Source organism: Cibotium barometz, chromosome 24 (genome assembly GCF_041138505.1).
Source record: "Cibotium barometz isolate CiBa-2024 chromosome 24, ASM4113850v1, whole genome shotgun sequence".
NCBI lineage: Eukaryota > Viridiplantae > Streptophyta > Polypodiopsida > Cyatheales > Cibotiaceae > Cibotium > Cibotium barometz.
The window spans coordinates 43687464-43710180 of record NC_141069.1 but is presented as its reverse complement, the minus strand read 5'-3'; the positions used below and the strand labels follow the sequence as shown (position 1 = coordinate 43710180).

General features: G+C 45.0%; 2 protein-coding genes across 4 annotated transcripts in view; both read left to right on the top strand.

Annotated features, from left to right (window-relative positions):
- Positions 1-18676, top strand: part of LOC147625340 (uncharacterized) — a 32565-nt gene extending 13889 nt beyond the window's left edge. For all 3 annotated transcript variants that reach the window (XM_086818659.1, XM_086818661.1, XM_086818660.1), the window contains exons 4-5: positions 16832-16931; positions 18257-18676. In XM_086818659.1, coding sequence (XP_086674785.1) covers positions 16832-16931; positions 18257-18519 — 363 coding nt within the window. In that variant the 3' untranslated portion in view covers positions 18520-18676. The remainder of the gene's footprint in view (positions 1-16831; positions 16932-18256) is intronic.
- LOC147625341 (uncharacterized) lies at positions 11207-12010 on the top strand. Its single transcript, XM_086818662.1, has 2 exons — positions 11207-11626; positions 11659-12010. Exons 1-2 carry the CDS (start codon positions 11303-11305, stop codon positions 11851-11853), a joined length of 519 nt encoding a protein of 172 aa, XP_086674788.1. The 5' UTR covers positions 11207-11302; the 3' UTR covers positions 11854-12010.
- Positions 18677-22717: the final 4041 nt, after the last annotated feature.

The window sequence follows — 22717 nt, the reverse complement described above, 5'->3', positions numbered from 1 at the left end:
AGGAGCAGCCGCCTCTGTGCTGCTGTAGTGGCCTGGTTGCAGTATACAGTCGCCTGGCTATGACCGGAAGAGAATATGGCCAAGCAGCCGGTTGTAGCAGGACTGAAGCGCAGGTGGCAGCCGTTGGCTAAGGGTCGCCTGCAGTCTCTGGAGGTACAGCCGCCTGCAGTAGCACATGCGCAGCCAGCAATAGCTCATACAATCGCCAGCCAAAGGCATGCGCAAAGGAATGGTCGCCGGTTAGAGAACGAGCGCAAGGTTGAAATGATCCGCCGGGTGGTGTGTCCACGTTTGAAGGATGGAAGCGATTTAATAAAATTAAAGTGGAGTTTACTTTGGTGATTCCCACGTTTGCATGTGGGTGGGGAGTTTGGGTAGGTGACCATGCCCACCCCCACACTCACTGAAGTGGGGCTCCCCACCTTGGCCCCTAAGTAGGTGCCCAAAGGGGGTGTCCACATTTAAGTGAATGTGAACACCTAACCTTATAAAATAAAAGGTTAAAATATGAAACATTAAAACAATATGTGCGACATACTTACCACCTGTTCACATGCACCAAAACTCGTCAGAATACAGAGCAGACTTCACGACTCACTGGCAGGCGTCCCCGCTCAGTAAGTAACACGTCAAGCAGGCAAACACACAAATACATGTCATGCGAAAACAGTTTCAAACATGCAAAATATGTGTGCATGTGCAAATAGTAACATGGACATATCTCCCGTTTATGGAACAAGTACAAAATATCTGTCGGCACAAAACTGGCACGACATAAAAAAAACATAAAAACCTGGTCTTCCTATGGAGTGACAGTCCCATAGGTAAGACACAGTTCCAGGCACGAGTCTCCCTATGGTGTGACAGTCCCATAGGCAAAACACGGCACGAATACTGGCTCTTCCATGGCGTGACAATCCCATGGGTCGAACACAGTCCAGGTCATACACGGGTGGCACTGGTCTGGCTCCCGTCCATACGACACCATCTTGCTAACACACGGGTGGCACCAGTCTGGCTCCCGTCCATGTCAGCAAAATATTGGTCTCTTCACACGAGACACCGGCCTGGCCTCAAGTGAACGAGATGCAAAAACTGGAGATGGACCAAATGGTCGGCCAATTGGTGACAAAAATGCAATTCCTTTCCGGAACGCAATCTGCAAGCATAAGAGGCTAGACAAAGCCAAGAGGGTGCTAAGCAAAGGGGTGAAGGATTCAGGTCAAGGACAGGGTATTCCCAACCAAGAAAAGGTCCAAGATTGCTGTATTTTCTTTCAGATTTCTCATCATTCTAATAAAGCAAATACACCATCTGTGGTGGGGGCCCTATAGAGGGTAGTTGGGACCCAATATTGTGTCCTCTCCACCTTTCCCTCTCTCTCTCTCTCTATTTTCTGCACTTCTCCTTTCAGTTTGTGCGTTAATTTCCGTCGCGAAAAGAGTGCTGAATTCTGAGTATTGAAGTTACCGATTCTTCTCCGAAGCTTCCACATATTACAGTGGTATCAGAGCCTACTTCAAGTACAAAGATTCAGCAAAGAAACCAGAATTTTTTCTCGCTTGTGTGGTTGGTTTTTAGACACCGGTGGACTACCCCTTTCGGAGTGACTCCTGTCCCTCGAAGGACGGTTGGTTTTTAGCGTCCGGAAGCCTCCGGACGTCTCCCACACAGATAGTGGATGGTAGCTCTTGTGGAGAATGAGATGAATGAATGGGATTGTGGGCAATTCTATTTATACTACCCAATCATGAGCAGTCGGCCAGTACTACAGCAGTCGGCCAGCATTAAATGCTCCCACGACCAGAAAATACAGCAATAAATACTATTAAATGCTGTGCATCACTTTGTTGCTTGGCTGGGCACTTGTGCACATGGGAAATAAGGCTGGGCACTTAGGCGCCTGCTGCCTAGGAGGCTGGGCACTGAATGCCCCCTGTTTTGGAGGCTGGGCAGCCTATATGGGCTGCCCCATACTTGTCTTAAACCTCTCCAAGAGCTGGATAAGCAGTCAGCTATCCCTGGCCTGCCCCTGGGGCTGTCCTACAGCCCCCCCATGATCTACCCATGGCTGGTGGGTACAGCCAGGGCCTTCCTGGCCCTCATGGGGGTGGTTTCACACCATCCCCATGCCCACACTTCGACTTGGGGTAGCCCCATGGGCTGGCCCCTTGTCCTAAACACTAACTACTCAGTGATCTGGCGTCCGGTACCATACTAGATACACAAAATCACTGACATCATTCCAGAGGGAGACTCACAGCGCGGACTGGCACTGTTTCATGTGCAGGACAGTGCACACCTGACCTTAGACTCCTGTGCAGGACAATGCACACCTGACCTCGGACATCTGAGATGGATCCCTGGCTGACTCGTCCCAGACTGGGCTCACGTGGGACCAGTTCACCATCCCAGGTCCTGCACCTTCTGTACAAAAATGTCTACGTGGCATCCAAGTGTGGGATGCACGTGATAGGAGAGGACACAGTATTGGGTCCCGAATACCCTCTGTAGGGCCCCCACCACGAATGGTGTATTTGCTTTATTAGAATGATGCAAATATGAAAAGAAAATACAGGAAACTTGACCTTTCTTGGCTGAGATAACTCTGCCCTTGACCTGCAGTCCTTCACCCCTTTGCGTTAGCAACTTCTTGGCTGTCTTGGCCCTTGTTTGCCTTAGCTCTTGGTGAATGATGAGATAACACAATGGGTTGGGGCCTCCACTATTTATACTACCCATAAAAGGTAGTCGGCCAGCTATAAATCCAGGCGGCTGTCATAAATCAGTCCACGACCTATTATTCAGCATTAAATGCTAGATAAATTCCATAAATTGCTGTGCATCTCTTCCTTGATGACTGGGCACTAGGCGCCTGTATTTCTAACAGTTCTGGGCACTGTGTACAGGCTGTTTGGAGCCTGGGCAGTCTGTATGGGCTGCCCCATACTTGCGCTTACAACCATAAATAGGCTGTACCACCTGTATGCTTCCCCTGGCCTGCTCCTAGGGCTGTCCTACAGCCCCTCCATGGTCTATTCATGGCTGGTGGGTACAGGCAGGGCCTTCTTGGCCCTCATGGGGGTGGTTTTACACTGTCCCCATGCCCACACAAGTACTTGGGGTAGCCCTATGGGCTGGCCCCTTTCCTATAAGCAAACCCTAACTATCTACACAATGATCTGGCATCCAGTACCATACCAGATACATAGAATCTCTAACATCATTCCAGAGGGAGACTCACAGCGTGGACTGGCACTGTTTCATGTGCAGGACAGTGCACACCTGGCCTTGGACTCATGTGCAGGACAATGCACACCTGACCTTGGACGACTGGGAAGGAACCTCGGCTGACTCGTCCCGGATTGGGTTCACATGGGACCAATTTACCATCCCAGGTCCTGCACCTTCTGTACAGATATGTCTACGTGGCATCCAAGTGCGGGATGCACGTGACATGTGACTTGAGCCCAGCTCTTTCTTTGCAGAGTGTGATAGACATATGGGTCCGTGGAACCATCATATATTTAGATATGTCCTAGAAAATATTTTTAAGGGCATCCCTTGAGCTATGTGCAGCTCCTTCTTGACTTAGGACATCTTTCAACCCATGTGAAACCCCCTTCCTAAATCGTTCTCAGCATCGCTATGTTTGTGCATCCAAGGGTTGAATAGCTTGTGTAGTGACACCTGGCACTAGCAATGGAATCATAGACCTACCATGCAAGGGACCAAATCTCAGAGGAATCAATGGACCTGAGGATCTAAAACTCATAGATGTGTTCAGAGGCATGTGTTTTCCCCCCATGGCATGGTCAAGGGAATCGAGGGTCGAATTTAGGGCATAGGCCTCACAATTTCATGGAACAAGTTTGTAGTGCTTAAGTGAAAGTACTTAAGTGGATTGAAGAATTCCAAAGAGCGTATGAGACTCTAAAGAAAGCTTTGACTAGATCTCCTAAATGGGATGTTATCTCCCATGTGCACATAGATGTCTTTACCTTTATGGTTGTGCACCTGAACATCATAACATGGATTCCTGGGAGTGCTTTCTTGCAAGGGAGCTATCATAGTTGCGGTCAATTGTTTAAAAAGGTTGGGAAGATGTCGCCAGCTTGGGCATTTCCCAGTGTGAAAGGGGTCTGGTGGACTCCCAAGATTCGGAAAGAACAAGCTTTGGAAATGGGGGATTATCTTGGAATACAAAGGATCACACTCCTAAAATTTAGGAGAGTTTCTATTCTCTACCACCGTTATAGACTGTCCTAATGATGGCTACTTTCTTTCTCGCTCTCTTGTAGGCTGCCCATGAAGAATACCGGTTGTTGGGGACTGTTTTGGAGGCTTCCATTGCGAAGAAATACTGAAGGCAAGGGGTACTTGTTGAATGGAGAGTTGTACTTGCTATACCAGCTCTATTGCATGAAGACCTGTGGTTTTTGGGGAAGAATCAGTACCCACACTGAGGTATATGGGTTATATTGTTGGCTCAACATTTCTACAGCTATGTACCGGCTGAATTTTATGGTTGCCTTGTGTTGGGTTGTGTTATGGCATTTGTATATGGATAATCTGGCATCTCCTGTGGGGAGAGTAAGGCCCTCAAAGCTTGTACATGATATTATTCTCCTTGGGTAATAAAATACTCCAAAGGGGGGGGAGGGTCGGCCCATTTTGGCCTCTATGCGGTGTCACATGTGCAAGCTCATCTTTCAGCATGTGTGGATGTTTTGTCTAGCTTTTACGTTTTATGTAAAGTGATGATGGATATGTGTTAAGGTTGTGGCTAATTTCAGTGTTTAATTGCATTAATGATCAAGTGTTTTGTGAAACCCCCGGCCCCCCCGGAAGTTATAGGGAGAGTCCTTGAAGCTCACCCCTAAGGAGTGTCAGGCTTGTTAGCAGTCATCTCTTGTCTGAACATTATCTCATAGAGGGCCTTTGTTGTGGGTTTGCTCGCCTTGTACCTTTTTTCATTTTTTCCCATCTCCCCGTATTTTTTTCCCTGTTTTCTATGGTCGTGGGCCAGTAGATGCTGGCCGACTATGTTCAGTTCTGGCCGGCTGGATTTTATCTGGTCAACTCCCATTTTTTTGGTCGTGAGCAGTTGGGATTGTTGGGATTGCTGTCGGCCTGTTTTGGACTGGCTGACCAGCAGTCTTGGACCATTTATATAGATGGGCTGCCCCCCACACTCCTGTATTGGGTATTCTACCGGATCTTGTATATAGTTCAGAGTTCATGTAGCTTCACTCTCTCTCTTCTGCGTTTGCTCTTCCACACACAGTTCAGCATTTTTCATGCTGGTGGTTCTCTTGCGTTTGCTCATCTTCATGTTGGTGTCTTGCTACGTTGTGCTCTCAGCAGTTTCTCATATCCGTTGCGTATTCCGACATGGTATCAGAGCCGCAAGTGGCTTGAAGGTTGGGGACATTGGAGAGCTTGTGGGACTGTTTCTTGAAGACCTTGGAGCTTGCGGCGGGAGATTTGAAGAGCTTGCAGGACTGTTGCTTTTTTGGTGCTGATTGGAGATCTCTTGGGCTGTTTGGGACTTGGAGATTGGGTAGAAGGCGGCCATCACCGTTGGACAGCCACCTTGCATATTAGTTGTAGCCTCCTCTTCATTTTTTTCCCACCCACCCTCCTCACAAGACCAAAGTAACCCCCCGAGATGGCAAACTTGTTTGAGATGGCTGAGAGGCACGTGAATATCCCTACTCTCCCCACATTTCCCGTGGATCGACAGTTTGTCGGGACCAACTACGGCATATGGAAGGTAATGGAGTCTTATGACTTGGCTGATTTCATTATTGTTGGTGTTCCATGGTCGGAGTTGGAGGACAGGGAGTTGTTACTCTCTATACGAAAAGAACGGGAGGCTCAGGCACAGTTATGGGATCGTGTCAATGCCCGTGTGCGTTCTTTCATCTTTCTTAAGTGCACACCACATGTGATTAATCAAATCAAACATATGACGGTGGCCAGAGGGATTTGGCAGCATTTGGCTTATCTGCATAACAATATAACCCATGAAGTGGATCTCCTTGGAAGTGCAGATGCGGGTGATGGATCTTGCAAAGTCTTCGACGATGCGGGAGCACATCAACAAGTTGTAGGCTCTTCAGGCTGGGAAGGCCACAATTAGATGTGTTGTTGCATTGGTTACCCATCATGGATGGAAAGTGCATGAGTTGGACATTAAATCAGCTTTTCTCAATGGGGATTTGCAGGAAGAAGTTTATGTAAAGTAACCCATTGGTTTTGAGATGCATGGTCATGAAAGCAAAGTATGCAGGCTTTGAAAAGCACTTTATGGTCTCAAACAAGCTCCGTGAGCTTGGTATGAGAAGATACATACTTATTTGACCAGCTAGGGCTTTCGCAATAGTCCAACAGAGAGAGTACTTTCTATGTGAAAGAGGATCATGGCACTTTGATTATGCTCATTCTATATGTGGATGATAGGTTGCTAACTGAGAATGATAAGGAGAAAATTTCAGCCTTCAAAGCTGAATTGCAAATCTCATTAGAGATGACAGATTTGGGATTGTTGCATTATTAATTGGGCATACAATGTGCAGACAGATGTTGGGATTTATGTACAGCAATCAAAGTACATTTGTAAGCCCAGTGGGGCATGCAGTGACAGACTCAATCACGTGTCTAAGAGATAAAGATATAGAGGGGAGAGAGAAGGGAATAGGGATCTTGCATAGTACAACACATTGAGCGGGGAACAGGCTCCGATCCCTTTCAAGAATTTATTCAGGAACAATCCATGGGCACGCTGGCCAGGATCAATACAATCAATGAATACAAAACAAACATATATGCTGATGTAGGATATCCAAGTTGATGTCAATGTTGAGGCACAAGATCTCTGATGCCGAGCACACCACGAGGATGACCCACAAGTATCTCTCACCGGGCTAGTACTAGATCCAATAGCCAAATCCAAATCCAATGAATCCAAGTCCAAGTTCCAAGTCCAAATCAAATCCAAAGCCAAGTTCAGATCAAGTCTAAGTCCAAAATCCACGTCCAAAATCCAAGTCAGTCCAGATCCAAGTCCAAATCCAAGTTTAGATCCAAATCCAAGTTCAAGTTCCATGTTCATGTCCAAGCTTCATGCCCAAGCTGTATGTCCAAGTTCTCCATGTTTATGTCCAAGCTTCATGCCCAAGCTATGTGTCCAAGTTCTCCATGTTTATGTTCAAGCTTCATGCCCAAGCTATATGTCCAAGTCCAAGTTCATAGCCAAGTCCAAGTCCCAAGTCCAAATCAAATCCAAAACCAAGTGCAGATCAAGTCTAAGTCCAAAATCCAAGTCCTGGAAACACTCGCTCATCTCGTGAGTAATCTCCACAACTCCTATAGCCTTGTCCATGAAGAAAACCATGGAAAAGCTCCATCTCACAAGAAAACTAATATAAAACCTATTTTAATGGTTTTCGGGTGAGAAAAACCTCCAAGAGGCGGTTTTTAGGGTTTTTAGAGCAGTTTTAGGATTTCAGAATTTTTATGCCCGTAAAGTTCCGTACAGTTGTATGGAAAGATGGTGGCATGGCATTGCAGTTGATGGAGGCGCTCTGAAATTAGCGGGCAACGATGAAAAACTCCATGATTGGATTCATAGATGTGTTTAGCCCCAGTTTCTGCCCATTTCTGGTGTCCTTTTGGTCCCTTTTGCATGGCCCTTGATTGTGGGCTGGCCACCCCTATTTCACCCCTATTTTACATATTTTTTTGGGATTTTTCCCAGCCTCTATGGTTTTTTCTCAGTCGGCCAGCATATGTAGCTCCAGTCGGCCAGCTCTCTCCACCTATAAATAGGTGGGTTGGCCTCTCACTTTTTCATCTTGCCTTGTATATCTTTTGCTCCCTCACTTATGAGACTGCTTGTGTCTCTTGCTTGGGACTGTATTGCTTCAGTATATTCAGCATAGTTACTCCATATCTCTCTCTCTCTCTTGCACACTCTATTCAGCACACTCTAGGGCTCTATTGCTTCCGCTCTGTGCACTCTTTCAAGATGATTATGAAGAAGATGATCTCCACGCTTCAGCAACACGATGAAGAGCTTCTTCTTCAACTTGATGCTCAAGAGAGGCTCATGCTTCTTTTATACTTGGGGAAGCCTTGCTTTTTGCCAAAAAGTGATGTTTTTACTTTGCTTTTGCCTTCTACTTTGCTTTTGGTCTTTTTAATAGTAAAATATTACTCAACTTTAGTCAAAAGTTCTTGTTTTGCTTTTCTAGCTTGAGGGCCTTGCTTTTTGGCCTTGGAGCTGCTTTAAAGCGACTTTTAGCTTTTTGATCTAGTTTGATGTTCTTTTTCCAATGATGTCCTCAGCTCTTGGTCAACACAGTTGACTTTTTTGCTTTTTCTTGCTTTTTGACCAAGATTGGTACCTTTTCACGAGCCAGTTTTAAGAACCCTATTCCCATGTGTCCACCACCCTGTCCATCTGTTCGGGAAAGAGTTCCATCATGTGAAAAAGAGCTTGGAGGGCCAAATAGTTACAACATTCAAAAGCTATTGCACAAGTTTGGGTTTCAAGATTGTAAGTCCATCTTTACTCCGATGGAACTTGAGCATGTATGATGAGTGTTTATAACCAAGTAGTGGGTTGCCACATATTACTTGTGCAACACACGCCCGAATATTTAGTTTGGGGTTTTCTTGTGTAGCAAATTTATGCACAGCCCAAGTACAAAGCATTGGCAAGCCGTCAAGCGGATCCAGGGTATTTGGTGCATTTGTCCTATAAACTACTTATTTAGTGGTGCATTTGCCCTATAAACTACTTATTTGCTGTACTAATTCTTTCTATTTGCTACTTCCCTTAGTGCTAGGCTCCATTATGGTTTGAGTTTGCCTTGCATCTTCGGAGGTTTGACAGAAACTCAGTACGAAGGCCCTTGTGTGAATATATGCTCGTGTGTGTGTGTGTGTGTGTGTGTGGAGTGCATGTGTGAGAGCATATCTTGATACAGAGTTCTACACCCACTATTGGGCACTGTTAGTGGGGATGTCGTAGTATCTAGTCCATACTATGCATAATGGAGTTGATAGTTATATAGTCTTGTGGGTTGACTACCATGAGTATATAACATGCACATTCCTAAAAGGTGATTTTGGGCATGTTCCTGGATTCATCTAGGTATATATATGTTACGACCTTGTGTTTTTCTCTGGACAGTATGCAGGTGTGCACGGGGACATGGTGGACAGTGTGAACGGCATCAGATTAGAGTTAAAAAGGAAGCCCATGTGTGGACAACCCCAAGTGTGAAGGGGGCAAAGAGACTTTAATTTAAAAAAGGTTTTATAACCTTTGGTGGGCAAAAATTAAAGTTATAAAGGTTTTAAACCTTAGGAGGCCACTAGGCAATTTTTAGAGACTACTCCACTTTTGGAGGCCCACGTCTCTCTCTTCTCCCTCTCTCTAGCTTTTTGGGAAGAGTGCAAGCTCTCATGCGTGGAAGAGAGGTGAAGTCGACTGCATATGGGGCTGCTGGTTTTTGGCTGCGCGAGAGCCAGTGCAGAACTATACGACTGCTGCAGGTACTGTGTACGGCTGCTGCAGGTACAGGCGGCTGCTGCAGGTAGGCGGCGTAGGTCAGGTGGCTGCAGTTGCAGATTCAGGCGGCGCAGGCAGCTGTACGACTACAGGTACAGGTGTACGACTGCAGAATAGGAGGTGGGCTGGATTGGTAGCACACGTGCCATATTTATCTAGCGACTGTTGGGTTGCAGAACAGAAGGTGGGCTGGACTGCAGGTGCAGAGGGCTGAAACTCATGCTCTCTTGCACAGGAGTCAGGCTGCAGCTTACAGGTTGGTTTCTCTAGACACACAGACAGCCAGGTGTGTGCTTTTTGGAGGACGCCGTGTTTTTGCAGAAAGGAGGGGCTGGTTTTTCATGAACATAGACATCATGTTGATGGCGTTCAACTGATGGAACTTTCAGCTTCTCTTTGCTTAGGGTTCGGGACTGTTTTGAGATCAGTTTGAAGACTGTTTATGGGCTGTTTTTGTTTGGCTGCAAATTCAGCTATGTGCTTGGGTTTTTGGCCGCAAGTACAGGTCATTTGGTTATGTTTCTTGGCATGGGAGTGATGCAAGCTCGCATGGCTGCGTGCTCATGGAGCAGATTGTTTTCTTCCTGCTAGAATAGAGGGACCTACTGATATGGGCATCTCTATGTTTCCAGATGTTTCATGAGGGAACAGGTAACTAGATGTATGCCGTTGTTGGCAGTGTTGTTGAATGGTGCCATGAATGGTTCTGTATGGAAACAGGACAGAAGTTTCAAAAGAGAAACAGGTCTAAGGGTCTCATGTGGAAACGGGTCGTAGGTTTCTCGAGGAAACATGTTTTTGGGTTTCTCCAGGAGATAGGTCACATGCAAGCAGAAGATACATGACTGGACACATGTTTGGTACAGCCTTGCTACTGATTGGGCAGGGGATAGGGAATCCATGACAGAGATGGATAGTACCCTTGGAAGGTAGAGAGGGTTGGTACAGGTGTGTCGACTGTATGGTATGTTGTGCTGTGATACGAGTTCTCTTTTGAGAGACAGTTTGGGAGTCTGTGTTGTGATGCAGAAGCACTGGATGTGTCAGGGTGTGATGCTGTTCATAGTGTGAGAGGCTATGGATGGTTGTGGTAGCCCTGATCATGGGAGAAAGCTTTTGTATGCAGATTCAATGTGAGAGAGTCTTTCGATGTGAACAATGGCTAGATTTGTTTGTGGATGCTGTGTGGACAAGAAGCCATGATGCAGGTTCTTTGCAGGCTTCAGGAGTTCTACTATGACGGCTGAGTTCCCAGCCTTATTGTAATCAAAGCTCTTATAATCAATTAAAGAAATACCGCAAGGGGGGCCACTGCGTTTTGGGGCCAATCGGTGTCCGTGTACTGTTTGCAGGAGCACTCTAGCTCCCCCTGTTTGTTTTCTTTTTCTAGGTCCTCAATGGCGTTGAAGTGTTTTATGTGCGAGTGTTTGTTTCACCGCCCGTCGGATTTTCGTCAGGCCGGTTTCAAGGTTCCGTTGCCGGGACATCGTCGACTTTCTCAAGGAGGTGAGCCCGTGGTTGTCACATTAAAAGCTTCAACATGAGGAAAGTGAAAAGGAAGTGCAGGACACAGTGCAGAATTGTGTGTCTTTGCCTATTCGAGGTGAAGAGCAAGAGCTGAAGATGAAGCTCAGGAGAAAAGACACCAAGGACAAGGAGTATTCGGCCAAGAACAAGTAGTAGTTGAAGTGTTATGGTGCAGGAGATGCGTTGAAGGCTATGGCTTTCGACAGTTTGTCACCGGTGGGATCTTCACGGAGGCTTTATGGGTTCGGAAGACAGTTTCTTTCTATGTTTAGCAGTGGTGGTCTACTATGCTTCATCAAGGACTTGTGCTTACCACTTGGGTGGAGTGCAAGCAGGTTTTGGGTGCCTGAGGATATATCAGATGAGGCTCAGATGGAAGTGGAGGAACTTGACGAGGTTCTTATTCCCAAGCATATACTGGCACATAAGGAAAGAAAGGTACAGGGTAAAGTTTCCCGTCGCTATCCTGTGAAGTTCAAGAGCTGTTCACTGATGGATGCGAAGTGGATGGAGGAGGTTCACTGATGGATGCGAAGTGGATGGAGGAGGGTGACTTAGCAGATTCACCTCAGGATTTGCAGCTTTATCTTGATGCCTTTGAGTTGGAGTCGACTCTTGTTACGGCTCATTCAGGTTCAGCAGAGCATAGGTCTGGAGCATTGCCTGATGCTCAAGAGGGGGGTAGCACATCCGCTCCCTTGTTTACAGATAGGCTCAGTTGTCATCTAGGAGTTGCTTGGTGACATCTTTGTATTCACCCGAAGGTACTGAGGCTGACAGTACATCTGCTTATGGGACTTCTATGATCTTGTGTTCTAGACACATGAGATGGTAAAGTTGGGTATGGTTCACAGTCGGCCGCACCTTGAACTATAACTGCAACTATGATAACTCTATGGAGGGCATAAGTCTTGTGATCAGTCCTAGAGTTGGTTTGGTTCATGGATATATGGATCGAACTCTGTTTGTGCATGTATGCATTCACTTTTTGAGGTAGAGGTATTTTTGTATTCTGGTGCCATTGGATCCTGGTATCATTGAGAATACATTGGGAAATACTCTGCATTGTGTCGTGTGCTGCATGTATATTGGTATGATACATCAAGTGCTTTATTATGTTCATGGATGCACCATTGGGTGTAACTCCTGCGGGATGGCCATGAGACATATGTGGGAAAGTACTTAGTGGATGTAGTGTTTGGATGCTCATGTTGTACCATCAGTCGTGGGTCCTGCGGGATGCCCATGGGCGTAAGGCTTGCGAGCAGCCCTTAGACAGTTACTTTAGAGTAGGTAGAGCATCTTGAGGAGCATATTGTTTGCGAATGCATATATGTGTCATGCATATGTTTGCCATATGTAGAATGATACATGGTTTTGTTTTTGGCTAACACAGTTAACGTGTTTCCATTTGGTTTTAGACTTTTGCTGTGGGTTCTGAAGGAACAAGCAAGAGTGGTTTGTCACTTTGATGTGACAGTGTGGCTTATTGTGCAGGATGATTGTTTTATCACCCAGATGCATTGGAGGGCCATTGCTTTTGTCGTATGGGGAGTCTTTGCTCATAAGATGCCTTACTGTGCCATTGAGTGCAATCGAGGACGCTTGCTATTTTTCAAGAGGGGGTTATGTTACGACCTTGTGTTTTTCTCTGGACAGTATGCAGGTGTGCACGTGGACATGGTGGACAGTGTGAATGGCATGAGATTAGAGTTAAAAAGGAAGCCCATGTGTGGGAGAGCTTTTGTATGCAGATTCAATGTGAGAGTCTTTCGATGTGAACAATGGCTAGATTTGTTTGTGGATGCCGTGTGGACAAGAAGCCATGATGCAGGTTCTTTGCAGGCTTCAGGAGTTCTACTATGACGGCTGAGTTCCCAGCCTTATTGTAATCAAAGCTCTTATAATCAACTAAAGAAATACCGCAAGGGGCGCCATTGCGTTTTGGGGCCAATCGGTGTCCGTGTACTGCTTGCAGGAGCACTCTAGCTCCCCCTGTTTGTTTTCTTTTTCCAGGTCCTCAATGGCGTTGAAGTGTTTTATGTGCGAGTGTTTGTTTCACCGCCCGTCAGATTTTCGTCAGGCCGGTTTCATATATATCTCTCTCGTTCTTAGAACTTGTAATAGCAGGTCTTCCCTGTTAGACATCATCCCCTACTTGCTGGCTTCCTATTTGGTGTCCTATTTTAGCCTCTAGGGCTGACCATGTTAGTCAGAGGGGCTGGTCACCCCTCACTCATATGTTACCCATATTTATTCCCCATTTTATGGTCTTGGGATTTTCCCCAGTCGTGGAGGTATTTATCCCTAGTCGGCTGCCTTCATATAGAGGTATATATAGCCGGCATGCCTCCCTCATATTTTACTGCTTGCATTGCTTGCCTAGCTTGTCTAGCTGCAGTCCCTCACTTACGAGGTTCTCCCCTCTTGCTTGGGACATGTATTCCTTTTGATGATGATATTGAGAGCAGGTTCTCACCTGTGTTTCCTCTCCATCTTTCTCTCTCTCTCTCCCCCTCCCGTGTTTCCACTTTCCCTTCTTCCACTGCACATTCTATCATGGTATCAGAGCGTCGGTGATTTTCAGTGTTGGATGCTCCCTCCTATACCTCTTCATATCTGTGTTTTTTTTGGCCCCTGGACAGACCTGCGTTTTTGCGTTTTCAGCAAGGGCAGCAGCACATAGGTTGCTGCGTTTTTCTTCAGGTGGCTGTACACAGCAGTTTTCAGCAGTTCTCGGCATTCATACCCCCCCCCCCCCCCCCCCCCCAGTGCTGGTTGCCTGTTTTGTACAGGCCAACAGCAGCATATTTGCTGCGTTTTTTTCTTCTACAGGTTTCTGATGCTGATTTGCTGATCTGAGGCTTGGGTGTACCTATTTCTTCAGCGTTTCCATATTCAGCCCCTTATACCTCTGCGTTTTCAGATTTGCAGCCATGATTGCTGCGGTTTTTTTGAACCAATCTTGCTGGTAGCTCTACCTTCAACTGGGCTTCATCTGTTGGACCTGAAGGTACCTTCTCTTCAGCGTTTTTCCTCATAGGAGGTGTGGACACTGGTTGGCCTGAATTTTCAGGTTTGTAGCCCTTGTTTGGCTGCGTTTTCTTCTCCAGTGGACTGAGATCACTTGCAGAGGGGGTTTCTTGATTGGATTGTGGCTTTGGAGGCAGTTTGGTACTTGAGGAGGATTCTGAATTTCAGATTTCAGTCAGCATTTCGCTGATTTTGAAGCATCTATACCTGTGTTTTGTTCCTGGCCTACACGGTTTCTCGGTTTCTACATGTTCCTTGCCTTCTGTTGGCGGTGGAGTGCTATTTTTGCTGGATAGCAGTGTTTTGGCTGTGCTTTGCTTCCCATAGGAGTTTTCTACACTCAGAGGGGGGTCTTTCTCCAGCTACTTCACTTGAGGATCAGTTTCGGGAGCTGTGCTGTACCTGTGGAGACATTCTTCTTTGACAGGAGTTTACAGTTATTTGGAGGAGAGCAGTGATCTTTTCAAAGATCCTGAGCAGAGTTTATTTTGTCCGAGCTTGTGTTCTTTGCATTATTTGCAGAACAAGGAGGGTGTTTTGCCCTTTTGCGGTGTGATCCTTTCACATGGATCTTTTATCTGTTGCTGATTCTTGGGATCTGGTTCTACTTCTGGAACAGTCTTCTGCTATCCGTGATGCTTTTGAGGACTTTGTTGCCACTGCAGTTTATATTCCTGCTTCCCTTCCTCATTGTGAGGAGTCTACCTCTGCCTCTCTTTGTGATGCTTCTGAGGATGCCCCTCCCCCTGCCAGTTCTGATGGCTTGTTGTTTTGGAGGATGGTTTTTTGGACCCGGAGGGATGCTTTGGATCTGTGGTTGCTAACCGTGCCTGGGGCATAGTGGTACTTCCAGAGTTTTTTGGATTTGGATCAGAATCAGGTTGGGCTTGTACCAGTCCGACGATATCATTTTTCAGAGGGGGATGTGGAGTCCTTTCATCTTGCGATGCCCACCTCAATGGCGTGTACTTATGTACAGCATTGGGCAACTCATGTTATGGAGTTTGAGCAGATGGACCTCATATTTTCTACAGAGTCTTTACATCTTGCGATGCCGACCTTTTCAGAGGATGCTTTTATACAGCATTTGGCTACTCTTGGTACAGAGTTGGAGCAGATTGACTCTCTTTCTTTTGAGGGTTCCAGTGAGGAGCAGTTTGCTTCTCCCAGGATTGGTTATATACAGGATCTGATCTTGGTTGGTTTTGAGGTTTTTCATACCTTCTTCAGGCTGGATACACGACATTCGACTTCGGGGAGTGTTCTTACACTTGGGTTTGGAACCATTATTTGGAGCAGCACGTCGCAGCCTATATGGTTGTTTTCTTCCAGAGGAACGGTGTACCTGGCAGCTTGTTCTGTTGCTTTTGCCGCTGAGTTGCTGAGGAGATTGCTTGTGGAGCTTTCTTGGTACCTGTTTCTGCAGTCTTTCATCTTTGATCGAGGACGGCGTCTCTGGCTTCTTGGAGTTTGCTCAGCATCCGGTGCTGAGAGGGGGTGTTAGACATCATCCCCTACTTGCTGGTTTCCTATTTGGTGTCCTATTTTAGCCTCTAGGGCTGACCATGTTAGTCAGAGGGGCTGGTCACCCCTCACTCATATGTTACCCATATTTATTCCCCATTTTATGGTCTTGGTATTTTCCCCAGTCGTGGAGGTATTTATCCCTAGTCGGCTGCCTTCATGTAGAGGTATATATAGCCGGCATGCCTCCCTCATATTTTACTGCTTGCATTGCTTGCCTAGCTTGTCTAGCTGCAGTCCCTCACTTACGAGGTTCTCCCCTCTTGCTTGGGACATGTATTCCTTTTGATGATGATATTGAGAGCAGGTTCTCACCTGTGTTTCCTCTCCATCTTTCTCTCTCTCTCCCCCTCCTGTGTTTCCACTTTCCCTTCTTCCGCTGCACATTCTATCATTCCCGAGCTCGGAACTAGCTTAGTGGTGGGAAGTTTAAACTAGACGTCCTGGCCCACTACGGGTGATATGAGGCTTGGCCTCTTGTAGGTGACACGAGTCCTGGCCGCCTTGGTATGGGTGACACAAAGCTCCTTGGCCTCTTGTACCTTGGTACAAAATAGGGGAAGACCATGTTGGTGGCCAAACGGTGACGGGGGATGTTGTCGACCTTTTCTTCACTCTGTGTTCTCTTCCATGGAGAGAAGCAGCGATCGCTTATCATCTTTGCCTTTTGTTCCTTCCCCCCCTTCTCGGAGTTTCTCTTGCCTGGTGGTTTTCCTATTGGGTCAGGACAGACAGTGGGCATTTCTATTGTGTGGCGAAGTACGTGGTGGAGAAGTCCAGCCTCATTAATTTGCTGTAGAGTTAATGTAGGATCTGCCTTTGATCTCTCTACCTGTCTGAGATTCCAATGCTGTAACTGGCTCTGCTACTCAAGAACCCACAATAACCATGATAGAGTTGCCCATGGTGCAGGAGTAAAACTGGCTCTGCCACTTGAGAACCCATGGTACCCACGATACAGTTCCCCATGGTGCAAGCCTCTCCCCTATAACTGGAAGGCTGCCCATGTGAGTGGCAGCTGCCTTTTCCCTAACTGAGTTTGTTTCTTGCCAAGCTTGTCATGCCAGTGCATCTCATTCTCCCTCTTGAGCAAGCTCAAGTTTTGTACACTGCTTGATATGCTATGTTTAAAGAATGTTCTCTTACTTTTTTTTTTTTTGGCAGGATGCTGTTAAGTCATTGGCTTGTGATCCTGCCGTCTGGAAGGCAGTGCTAAGCAATGAGAAAGTCCAAGAGCTCACCCAAGCGCCACACAACATAGATGGTATATCTGCATGCTTAATTGTTCTCTTGGTGCTCATGATCTTTAGTTTTAGATCAATAAAAATATTCCCCTCGTAAAATTGCCTTGAATAAATTCCTCCCCCCTTGTATTCTTATATTCTTCACTGTGTGTGTGCATGCATGCACACACACAGTGTGCATGCATGCATGTATGCACACACACGCGCGCGCGCGGCGTGTGTACTTACATACATACTACTATATATGCATATGTATATGTAATATGTTATATATGTATAGGTATATACGTACATACATACATATCTATGTATGTATATTTATATATATACATACGAAGGGCTTTGTGTGAATATATGCTCGTGTGTGTGTGTGTGTGTGTGAGCATATCTTGATACAGAGTTCTACACCCACTATTGGGCACTGATGACGTTAGTGCGGATGTCGTAGTATCTAGTCCATACTATGCATAATGGAGTTGATAGTTATACATCTTGTGGGTTGACTACCATGAGTATATAACATGCATGTTCCTAAAAGGTGAATTTGGGCATGTTCTTGGATTCATCTAGGTATATATATATATGTATATATGTATATACATACATATATATATATATATATATGTATATATGTATATACATACATATATATATGTGTGTGTGTGTGTGATATTATATATGTATATATACTAAATACCAATTTGTATTCTTATATTCTTCACACACACACACACACACACACACACACATGCATGCATGCATGCATGTGTACACACTTTTTTTTTTTTTTGTGGATATACACACACACACACACACACACACACACATATATATATATGTGACACACACACACACACACACATATATATATGTGACACACACACACACACACACACACATATATATGTGTGTGTGTGTGTGTGTGTGTATATATATATGTGTGTGTGTGTGCACACACACACACACACACACACACACATATATATATATATATATGTGTGTGTACACACATATACATATATATGTGTGTACACACACACACACACACACACATATATATATATGTGTGTGTGTGTGTGTGTGTGTGTGTGTACACACACACACACACACACACACATATATATATATATGTATATATGTATATATATGTGTGTGTGTGTGTATGTATGTATGTATGTATGTATAGATAGATATATATATATACATCGTGTGTGTACTAAATACCAATATGTATGTATGTATGTATAGATAGATATATATACATCGTGTGTGTACTAAATACCAATATGTATATAACATTTCCCCCATGTATATGAAGTCTCAAGAATTTTTTTTCGCTATGCAGAGTCCTGCAACAACGATGACAAGGAAAATGAGGAATATAATATTATCAAGTTGACTTCCAAGGTCTGTGACTTTGTGACGGGAAAGGTGTTGCGTGTCTTTCACAAAGTAGTACTGATATTGAACTCCATGTTTGGATCCGTCGAAAAAACGATCTTCTCTAAAGAAGGCACCAGTGCCATGGATAAGACAGTGGCATCATGCATGATGCTTGCAGTTGCCGTGCTGATAGTGGTGGTCATGAAGCGTATGGCACTCAAGTAAAGCATCAAGGGAGAAGTATTGCCCAGGCCATAAAAACAATTAGTGATCAATTTCAGGATTTTCTAAATATTTTGTACAGATGAGTAGGTTGGCTGCTGTGTAAGTAGACCCCACTTTTTGCAAATGATCACCGTATATTTGAAGAGTTTGTTTTGTACATTTGTCGTGAAATTGTCCTCCTTTTGCTTCTTCTTTTATAAACTGCCAGCGGGGTTTGAACTTGAGCCTGTAGCCCCAATTGTTAAGGGGGTGACTCTATGCGGTTGCCTTTCCACTTTTAGAAGGCTACATCTATACTTATCAAAAACTTTATTAGGTTACCTTTTGAGTTATGAGGTGCAAACTTTTAGGGGGGCATCCAGGTACTTTGTATGTTCACTCGCTCTCTCCTCTCTCACCTTTTGGGTTACTAAGGTAAAATGCTGTCTTGCACCTGCACAAAACTTCACTAGCCAGCATATTCAATGTCTTGATGATTGAAGTAGAGCAAGGAATTGGAGATAAGAATCTTAGGGCTTGTGACTTAACGACACTGGGTGGTGTGCAGTCTTGCTCTTCCAACTTGCTGCTGGGGATGGATAGGCCATCTTGTTTATCCAACTTTTTGGCATTTGATAGCAATCAGAGAATTCATGATTTAAGAGTATATCTGAAAATTTGGTCCACATCTATAAATTTTATATCTAATTATGGATAGAATGATTGTTGAGAAAGCAAGAAGATCAAACTCCACGTTGGAAGACATTTATGGCATGCTGAGTTGATCGTCATTTGTTGTGTATCATATATGTATGCACCGTCATACATTATATTAGTTTATGGTATTTGGCTTGGTCTTTTTGGTTGCATGTAGGACACGTGTCAGAGGCCAGTTCCATATGTGTTGGGGTGATGTGGTACATATATTGAATAGGTGATGCGGATACATGGGTAAATCATGCCCCTGGTAGAGTATGGGCTCGAACCCATGACCTCGTGGGTCGTGATGAGTTGAGCCACTTGGCTTGACAACAAATTTGACTTGACTTTATTGAAACACAATGAATAATGAGTTTAGGTTCATCATATGATGTTTACGTCAACAAATATACATGAGTCACAATGTTTACGTCAACAAATATACACGAGTCACAAGGTTGGGGACAGGAGAAGATCACTCGTCAGCACTTCATGCAGTTGGTTGTCTACAAGCAAGGGAAAGCCTTGGTCATTGTTGTATACATATGCCCATCATTGGCTTGTGCAAGGGTAGTGATGCATCGCTCCCATTTACTTATGAGGTGGTCTTGTGATAAGAAACGAATAGCATTCCAAATTGTCTCCCTCTCGTTCGTTTGCTTCCGCATTCTCTCATTTTCTTTTGCCTCCAATTGCAATTGCAAATAGCTAGTGCATGCCTCTAAATCATGGACAATGTCATTAATATTGGTTCATGCCTAGCCATCTTCTTTAGTGGTATTGGATGAGGGATGAAACTCACCTATAGGTGCATAAGCATATATTAGAATAAAAGACTAGTCATACTTATAAGTTGTCTGGAATGTCCATATGCCGAGTGCAGCTTTGTGTCCCAGTCGTTCTTGTTCTCATTTATTGTCATGATTAGGATTCCCTTGAGGATCTTATTGGTGGAATTTGCTTGCCCATTGGTTTGTGGGTAGTGGACTGTCGACTTCTTGTGCATTATCATATGCTGCTTCGTCAATTTTCTGATTACTTCATTGATGAAGTGAGTCCCTTGGTCACTAACTATCTCTACATGGCATCCGAATCTTGTCACTTTACATGAAACCAAGGGACTCTACATGACGCCTTGTAGTCTCTAAGGGCTGTGGCCTCTAATGATTTTGTGCAATAATTAGTGGCTACCAAGATGTACTTGTTTCTTGTAGCTGGTTTGAATGGGCCGACAAAGTCCAGACCCTACTTCTGGAATGGTTTGAATGGTAGGATTGGGTTATGGGACATTTTGTCTGCATCACATGGTTGCCCCAATATGTGGCAAACTTGTGTGCATCTTTTAGTGTGGTTGGACACCATAGACTTGCCTGGAACACCTTACGTCTTGTGACCTCTCCGGAAAAATGCCCACCGCTTATATCTTGTTACACCTCCTAGCACAGCATATTACTCGTGCTCGGGGACACATCTCCTCAAAATCTGGTCGATGCCCATCTTGTAGAGATCTGCCCAACCACCACCATGAATGACTTTCTTCGAAGAGTCAACTTCTTTCTCAGATCTCTGTACATGTACTCTCCGAAAAGGACAAGTTACACAGAAATTGCACCATTTCGTCATATACCAGATGGGTTTCTATCCTTCTGTGAAGAAAAGCTGTGCATCTAGGAAATCGTCTTCCACCCCTTCTGGTTCTTGTTGGAATTAGGGTTGCAGGAAAGCACACAAAGCTTGGAGAAGAAGAAGCAAGAATGCACACAACACAAAGTGTTTTAGATTGTGTCAATGTACAAAAGATAAGTTAGCCCTAGAAAGATGGGCGTATATACAAGCTGGGGAAAAAAACCTCCTAAAGAGGGAAAAAGTGCCCCGGCGGTCCTAAGTGTGTTCACACACATCACTGCCTATATATATGGCAACAAATCCCCCCTGGGAGTGATGGTGTGAACGAGAGATGGCACTCATGTATAGGGGAGTGCCATGCCCGAAGTAGATCAATCCACAAAGGGGAGCAAGCCCAAAGCTTTGCGGAAAGCTTCGAACTTCTCACGAGGAAGCGCCTTTGTGAAAAGATCGGCGAGGTTGTCCTGTGTTGGCACATAGGCCAAGCTGATCTCTCCTGCTGAGAGTCTCTCCCTGACATAGTGATAATGCACCTCAATGTGCTTTGTGCGAGCATGAAAAACTGGGTTTTTCGCAACTGCCAATGCGCTCTGACTGTCAGTGAAGATAGAGGTGGTAGACTCCTGTCCAACACCCAAGTCAGCCATAAGCCGTCTGAGCCACACACACTCAACCGTAGCTGTGAAAGCTGCCCTGTACTCAGCTTCACAACTAGAAGTAGCCACAGTAGGTTGCTTCTTGCTCAACCAAGATATGCATGAGCTACCGAGCATGAAACAAAAACCACTTGTGGACACTCTTGTGTCATAGCAACCAGCCCAATCTGAGTCCGAAAAAGCATGTAAATCTGGCGGCAACGATCCCCCCTTGGGATAAAACAACCCAAGATGTATGGTGCCACTCAAGTAGCGAAAGATGCGTTTAACTGCCTTCCAATGCTGAGACCCTGGGCTATGCATAAACCTGCTCACCTGTGAGACTGCAAACTGAATGTCCGGCCTCGTAATGCATACATAAATGAGGCAACCAACAGCTGTCTGATAGAGTGTGACATCAAAGTGATCTCCAGCATCATGAAGACTTAACTTCAAACCTGTCTCCATTGGAGTAGCAATAGGCTTGCAGTCTTCAAGGCCAAATCTCCGCAACAATGTCTCAATATACTTTGTCTGACACAAAGCAATACCTCCATCACACTGCTTAAATTGTATCCCCAAATAATGATGCAAATGCCCAAAATCTGACATCTCAAAAGAGGCATTCAAATCAGCCTTAAAATCGGCAATATGACTTTCATTTGGTCCTGTGAGCAGCATGTCATCGACATAGAGAGCAATGATTAGATGTACACCATCCACACGTTTAACATACAAAGTGCTTTCTGTTGGACTATTCTGAAACCCATGTGCAGTCAAATATGCATGTATCTTTTCATACCAAGCTCGTGGAGCTTGCTTTAAACCATATAAAGCCTTTTTCAACCTGCACACTTTGTTTTCCTGCCCTCTTTGAACAAAACCACGAGGCTGCGATACATACACCTCCTCATGCAAATCTCCATTCAAGAACGCAGTCTTTATGTCCAACTGATGTACATTCCAACCATTATGAGCTGCCAATGCACAAATGCTACGAATGGTAGTCATACGACAAGTGGGAGCAAAGGTCTCATCAAAATCAATGCCCTTTTCTTGAGCATAACCCTTTGCAACAAGTCTAGCCTTATAGCGATCAACACTACCATCTGGCTTTCGTTTCAATTTAAAAACCCACTTACATCCAATGGCCTTTTTACCAATAGGCAAATCACACAAAGACCATGTACCATTCTTCATTATAGCATCATATTCACTTTGCATTGCAGCCAACCAATTTTCTGAATTTTGTGCCTCAT

Coding starts and splice junctions, on each gene's coding strand:
- LOC147625341 (XM_086818662.1), top strand. CDS start 11,303: ATGGCTTTCGACAGTTTGTCACCGGTGGGATCTTCACGGAGGCTTTAT. Junction 11,627..11,658: donor ATGCGAAGTGGATGGAGGAG/GTTCACTGATGG, acceptor TGGATGGAGGAG/GGTGACTTAGCAGATTCACC.